General features: G+C 45.9%; 1 protein-coding gene across 1 annotated transcript; it reads left to right on the top strand.

Moving 5' to 3' along the window:
* Positions 1-2,544: 2,544 nt before the first annotated feature.
* LOC123159993 (ubiquitin-conjugating enzyme E2 22) lies at positions 2,545-6,151 on the top strand. The gene is made up of 7 exons (XM_044577799.1): positions 2,545-2,819; positions 4,062-4,184; positions 4,287-4,431; positions 4,759-4,836; positions 4,932-5,044; positions 5,193-5,296; positions 5,484-6,151. The coding sequence occupies exons 2-7, from the start codon at positions 4,173-4,175 to the stop codon at positions 5,773-5,775; spliced, it is 744 nt and encodes a 247-aa protein (XP_044433734.1). The 5' UTR covers positions 2,545-2,819; positions 4,062-4,172; the 3' UTR covers positions 5,776-6,151.
* The last annotated feature ends 867 nt before the right edge of the window (positions 6,152-7,018 follow it).

Raw genomic sequence — 7,018 nt, 5'->3', positions numbered from 1 at the left:
CATCCGGGACTCCTAACAACTTTCGGTTTGCTGCATACTAATATCTTTACAACCCTAGCGTCACCGAACCTTAAGTGTGTAGACCCTACGGGTTCGGGAGACATGTAGACATGACCGAGACGGCTCTCCGGTCAATAACCAACAACGGGATCTGGATACCCACATTGGCTCCCACATACTCCTCGATGATCTCATCGGATGAACCACGATGTCGAGGATTTAAGCAACCCCGTATACAATTTCCTTTGTCAATCGGTATGTTACTTGCCCGAGATTCGATCGTCGGTATCCCAATACCTCGTTCAATCTCGTTACCGGCAAGTCACTTTACTCGTACCGTAATGCATGATCCCGTGACCAGACACTTGGTCACTTTGAGCTCATTATGATGATGCATTACCGAGTGGGCCCAGAGATACCTCTCCGTCATACGGAGTGACAAATCCCAGTCTCGATCTGTGTCAACCCAACAGACACTTTCGGAGATACCTGTAGTGCACCTTTATAGCCACCCAGTTATGTTGTGACGTTTGGTACACCCAAAGCACTCCTACGGTATCCGGGAGTTAAAGATCTCATGGTCTAAGGAAAAGATACTTGACATTGGAAAAGCTCTAGCAAAACGAACTACACGATCTTGTGCTATGCTTAGGATTGGGTCTTGTCCATCACATCATTCTCCTAATGATGTGATCCCGTTATCAATGACATCCAATGTACATAGTCAGGAAACCATGACTATCTGTTGATCAACGAGCTAGTCAACTAGAGGCTCACTAGGGACATATTGTGGTCTATGTATTCACACGTGTATTATGATTTCCGGATAATACAATTATAGCATGAATAAAAGACAATTATCATGAACAAGGAAATATAATAATAATCCTTTTATTATTGCCTCTAGGGCATATTTCCAACAGTTACTAGGCTTTTCCTAGTAGTGGGGGGTTCCACTCGGATGAGTGGTGGGGAAGCGAGTTGTCCTTTGCGTCGAAGCATATACCTCCGGGGCTCCTGGCAGTCTGGTGATCGGGCTGCGGACATGAGGAAGACAAAGGGATCTGTGGGCGGAGATTTAAATTAGGTATTGTTATACTTACAGGGCTGGACTAGCACCATTAATGTAAATGTAGTGAAATTCGTCATTTTTATATGAAAATCTGGCATTTTTATATAAAATCCGTCATGTTTATATGAAATCCGGCCGTGTTTGCACGATTTTCTTCCGGTTGGGTTAAATTGTTGTGAAAAGGTATGCGGCTACGGTTGGATGGTGTCCTCCTGCGTCTGTGTCCGCAGACTGGTCCCCACTGTCCGCGAACGGACGTGGAAGGATTTTTGTGGGTTGTGGTTGAAGTTGCCCTTAGGTCTAAGTAATTATTGTGTCAAGATCATCCAGCAACGTGGATCCACCCTGGGTTAAACCTCGCGGCAACTGAGAGGCGTTTGTCCGGGCGATCGATATGCAACGCCTAGGGTTAAGGTTTCTCCTATGTGAGTGGTTTTATCCGTGGTGTAGAGAGTACGGCGTGTGTGGCACCAGCACTAGCTGGTAGGTGTTCTCCTCTCTGCACGGGATATCAATGGAGGCACGGGGCAGGACAAGGTGTGACTAATCCGACGAAGCCATCAACTCCGAAGAAAACGGTGGATGTATCCAGAAGCATGGAGTCCCCAAGATCTCCGATTGATGGCAAATCTTTGGAGGATGCAACAAGCCTTTCAGCGGGGCGGGGCGCGCGACGACGGGGGGGGGGGGGGGGTAGTTTTGGCTGAGAAGGTATCAAAGGGCTTGTTCTTCGCTGATTTGGGACCGGATCTACCCAAAATCCAAAGTGGTCGGTAGTGGGCAAGGTATGTGCGCAGAGGCCCTTGGATATCCATGCTTTAGAAAGGGCTATGCAAAGATCGTGAGGTCGGCACCATGATGCTCGACTAAAAGACATCAATGACAATGTTTTTGTGGTTCACTACAACAACGAAGGGGTCTGAAGCATGTTGAAAGATAATGATGGAAACACAAGTCCGTCCGAGATGGTGTTTAACACTATTCAAACTTGGGTTAGGGTAACAAATCTTCTGGTGGATAAGAGGTCGGAAAACTTTCGAAAGGCTTTGGAAAACTGCCTAGGTGAAGTACCAAGGGCGGGTGTTTTTTTTAACACAATACAATTGCAGATGCTCACATACACGCATATAAACTCACCTCTATGAATGCACACATGCACGCACGCTACCCCTGTAAGCACCTTTAAGATACCGAGCCAGATATTAAAACTTGCAACTTTCGCAAATGCCAACCCCTCACGCTGTTCAAAAATGCTTTGGCCGGCGACGTGACGCCCAGTCCCTCGTGCTCGTTTTTTTTAAGAAGAAAAATCCCTCGTGCTCGTTTTTTTAGCACAGTCCCTCGTGCTCGTGGGTCCTGGCCCTCGAACGGCAGAGACGGGCCGGGACACGCACGGGCTCCTGGGCCAGCCCGGTCGGGGCCCACAAGACGTCAACGGTCGTATCTATCCCGGTCGGCTGTCGAGTCCCTCTCAAATCCCAATCACTTTTTAACTTGCCTCCTTCTCCCCCCTCCCAGCCCCGCCTCCCCCAAATCGGAAGCCTAGGGTTTCCCCCGCCGACGAGCACCCCACCGCCGCCGGCCGCTCCTCGCCGCAATCCTCCCCCCAAGCCCTCCCCACCGTCTCAACCGCTCGCCCTCTCCCCTCCCCTCCCCGCCGCGGCACCCGGCCGACCGACCCCTTCCCGACCCCCCCGTGGCGGATCCGGCCAGCGGCGCTCTCCTCCGACGCCTTGTCCGGTACCCGGTAAGCGATGAGAAGTCGAGTTGCCTTGCAGGATGGATGTGTCGTTCGGTTCCACGCTGGTGTTTCACTTCGCGTCCTGGTGGTGGTAGGGTGGGTAGGAGACGCTGGTTTCCTGCTCGGACCGATTGGTCTTGTATCTAATCCGATCCGATCTCGTTCATTAGCGGAGACATCTCAGTGAATTCTGGGTGGGGCGTTCCGTTGTCGTCCTTGTTCTTGTACGCCGAGTAGATGCACAACGCCTGTGTTGTTTGTTAGGAATTAGGAAGGTCCATCTGGGTCCTGTGATCATGCAGGAACACAAGATCAAATGGCAACAGCCCCTGGATGTGGCAATCGTCGTGTGTTCTTGTGTCTGGAGTCGCGTGAAGGATAGCACATTGGCGGGAAGGGGGTGTGGCGCGCGCCGTCATGGCGACGTGTACGGATGGCGGGGAAAACAGGGGGTGCAGAAGTTGATGGTTCCTTTTTGAATAAATTCAAATATCTCTGTATTAAATTGACACACTTATGATAACAGCATGAAGTTACCAATGTATCATTCACACGTGCAGCACCGATGTTTAGCAGCATTAAGTTACTGATGTTCCATTTGCACGTGCAGAACCATCGTTTAGCAGCATTAAGTTACTGGCATATCGTCCACACGTGCGCCTAGCGCGTGCGAGCACATGCTTACTTGCATATATACGGTGACAGGAATAATGGATAAAAGGTGATATTTGTAGTTGGAATCATTAAGAACTGATGGTGGCGCGGTTGGCTAACAGCCTCTGTGCTCACTCAGCCCACCCGGGTTCGAGGCATGTACTCCCCGTGGTGCTCAGTTGTCTCTTTTAATAAATATAAAAAGGCCACGGATGCTAGTGCTTGTTGGTCGAGTTTTTTATCGAACTGGAATAAATTTTTTCTGTGTTCAAACGGGCATGATAGTTAGAGAGAATAAAGTAGGCTGCATAAATGGCATCTTCGTAGACTACTGCAATAACTTGGGGCATAAATCATCACTTGCAGGCATTAGTCATATATCATGTGGTGGCATTAAATCGTTACTTATAGCGGTTGTTCGTAATCTGAATGTTTGAGATGATGTTTGGTAAGTTTATGGACATCCACACAACAATAATTGTAGTAATACAGTTCAAGTAAGGTGCTCCTTTTTCTTACCAAGATATGCCGTTACGAAAGCAGAACATTTTATCTATTCATTCTATCTAATCTCCTACATGCTTTTTCTTGTAGGTTCAATTTGGTGATCACAAATTTTGCATAGTCCTGAGGCTTTGTTGTCATTAAAGGGTACATCCAAAAATAAGTCAGCAGCAAGCGAGCACCTTAAAGCTGTCTGCTATTATGGCTTCCATGGTGAGATAACTTTTTTCAGATTTGAGTGTTCAAGAGAACATATATGAGAAAGAGTTATATGCTGTCTTCCATGATTCTAATGGTCTATTCATGTCACTGAAGGCGACCAACGAGAACCTCCCACCAACCGTCATCAGGCAATTGGCTAAAGAACTGAAGAATCTTGACGACTCACCTCCAGAAGGGATCAAAGTTATTGTTAATGACGATGACTTCGCCACTATTTTTGCTGATATTGAGGGCCCTGGTAAGATTCTGTCAGGATATAATACATTGCTTTACACCTCCCGTCTTGTGTGCTTTGCAGTAATAAGTTATGTGCTAATGCTCTGCTACTTGCATGATGGTGCCTTTATCTATTCTTGTCTTTCCTTCACATTTTTTATTCATCACTAGTCAAGTATCTGATGGAGCTTGCTGGGTTTCTGGCTTTGTACATTAAAAAGAACATCAAGTCCTAACGCAGCGTTTCTTTCCTATTACACTACTTTCTGATATTGTATTCTTATTAAACCTGAACCTGGGCACTTTCTGATGTTGTATTCTTATTAAACCTGAACCTGGGCATGTACAGCTGGAACTCCATATGAGAATGGAATATTCCGGATGAAGCTAATATTATCTCGTGACTTCCCTCAGTCACCTCCAAAAGGTAGACATCTTGTCAGACTTCCATTGTCATCCATACATTAGTTTAGTTCCTGAAGTAGAGCATTAGTTGAAAGTCTGTTGGCCTTGTTTCTGCAGGATTTTTCACGACTAAAATTTTTCATCCAAACATTGCAACTAGCGGTGAGATATGTGTTAACACATTGAAGAAGGATTGGAATCCTAGCCTTGGATTAAGGCATGTTCTGCTGGTAAGCTTCAAGTCCAACACACAACAGCCCATGTTTTTGGAGTAGTGCATGATTTGTTTTGTAAGCATTTTCTAGTATTTGGTTATGGAAGGAGTTTGAACTGCCTGCGTAGGATGTGGTGGACTTACTACAAATTGCTTGCTGACAGGTAGTGAGATGCCTCCTGATTGAGCCATTTCCTGAATCTGCCCTCAATGAGCAAGCTGGGAAGTTGCTGCTTGAGAACTACGAGGAGTATGCACGGCATGCAAGGTCAGTAATCTTCAACTTCATTTTGTCAACTTATTGGTCAAAATTGCACTAGGATTGTGTATTCAAACAATGCGAACACCTAGAATGCCACTGCTACCATTTGTGGCAAGTTAGACCAGACCTCTCACCGAAACATCTGGTGCGGCTCTAGCTAGTTACTGATCTTGCCATTGTGCTCCATATGCAGGCTATATACCAGTATCCATGCTCTCAGACCCAAGAATAAGTCCAAGAGTGGAGCTATCTCTGAGTCAACGGCAGCTCTGAATAAGGGCCAGCCTCATACTGTTCTTGCGCCAATATCTACCTCTACCGGCACAAAAGCATTTGGCCCGAATTCGCAGGATCGGAATGCTGCCCCTTCTGCTGTCTCAGGTGGAGCATCGGCAGCGCCCAGGAAGGACGGGCCACTGGCCGTGAAAGTCCCCGTCGATAAGAAGAAGATGGATGCGAGGAAGAAGAGTTTGAAGAGATTATAAGCAAACGAAACTGTCAATGCTCCTCATATTTTTTCTGTACTTAGTTGTCCGCCGGTGCCAGAGTCCCAGAAATAACGAGAAGAAACTGGATGTTTGCGAGGGAAGGATTGCCTCTCTTCTGTTCAGGCCCAACTGTGGAGGGAGAATAATAATGCCGCTGCTGGGCCTCTCCTGGTCCTGTATACTTTACTAGTGCTGCAGTTCCTGCGTCTGTTCTGTGATTTAAATGATTGGATGTAAACTTGAATGGTGGACAACATTTTCTTCCCAATAGGCGGTAGAGATTTTTCTATCTGAAAAGAAACAGTAATTTCGCGCAAAGTCATCAAACTTGGTGATTTAGCTCTGGCTATATATATATACTCATCAAACTCAAGTGATTTGAACCTGAATTTGTTTGCTATCTGGCGTGATGTTGAACATGTTTCGTTAACGAGTCGTATTATGAGCATACATTACTGCTTGATTAAATTTCAGGAGATGGTGAAACACTGGAACGTTGGCGGCGATGGCTGCTAAGCTAAAAGTGGAATTATGTAGGCGGCATTTGCAATCTGATAAAGTTAAAAATTTATGGGATGATGATGGAGTATATTGCTGGGTTTGCATTGCTCATGGTCGCATGGAGGACTAGCAAACTGAGATCGTCCTGCAGTTCACACCAACTAGACGGTCTTGTTGGTGAAGACTCGAAAGTAGAGGTTGTTGAAAAAGATCATCTTTCAACTTAGCCTTCTCTAGAAACACATTAAAATTCAAGGAAACGGTAATACGGATCATTGATCTACAACATAGATATGCAAAAACTATTAAGACTATGTTCATGATAAATTAAGTTCAATTAATCAAATTACTTAAGAACTCCCATTTAGATAGACATTCCTCAAGTCATCTAAATGATAAGTGATCCAAATCAACTAAACCATGTCCGATCATCACGTGAGGTGGAGTAGTTTTCAATGATGAACATCTCTATGTTGATCATATCTACTATATGATTCATGTTTGACCTTTCGGTCTCCAGTGCTCCGAGGCCGTGTCTGTACATGCCAGACTGGTCAAGTTTAACCTGAGTATTCTGCATGTGCAAAACTGTCTTGCACCCGCTGTATGTGAACATAGAGCCTATCACACCCGATCATCACGTGGTGTCTCAGCACGACGAACTGTCACAACGGTGCATACTCAGGGAGACCACGTATACCTTGAAATTTTGTTAAGGGACCATCTTATAATGCTACCG

This window comes from Triticum aestivum, chromosome 7B, assembly GCF_018294505.1.
Source record: "Triticum aestivum cultivar Chinese Spring chromosome 7B, IWGSC CS RefSeq v2.1, whole genome shotgun sequence".
Classification (NCBI taxonomy): domain Eukaryota; kingdom Viridiplantae; phylum Streptophyta; class Magnoliopsida; order Poales; family Poaceae; genus Triticum; species Triticum aestivum.
The sequence above is the reverse complement of the archived record's forward strand: the minus strand, read 5'-3'. Positions and strand labels throughout refer to the sequence as shown.

Coding starts and splice junctions, on each gene's coding strand:
- LOC123159993 (XM_044577799.1), top strand. Junction 4,837..4,931: donor CCCTCAGTCACCTCCAAAAG/GTAGACATCTTG, acceptor TTGTTTCTGCAG/GATTTTTCACGACTAAAATT. Junction 5,045..5,192: donor GATTAAGGCATGTTCTGCTG/GTAAGCTTCAAG, acceptor GCTTGCTGACAG/GTAGTGAGATGCCTCCTGAT.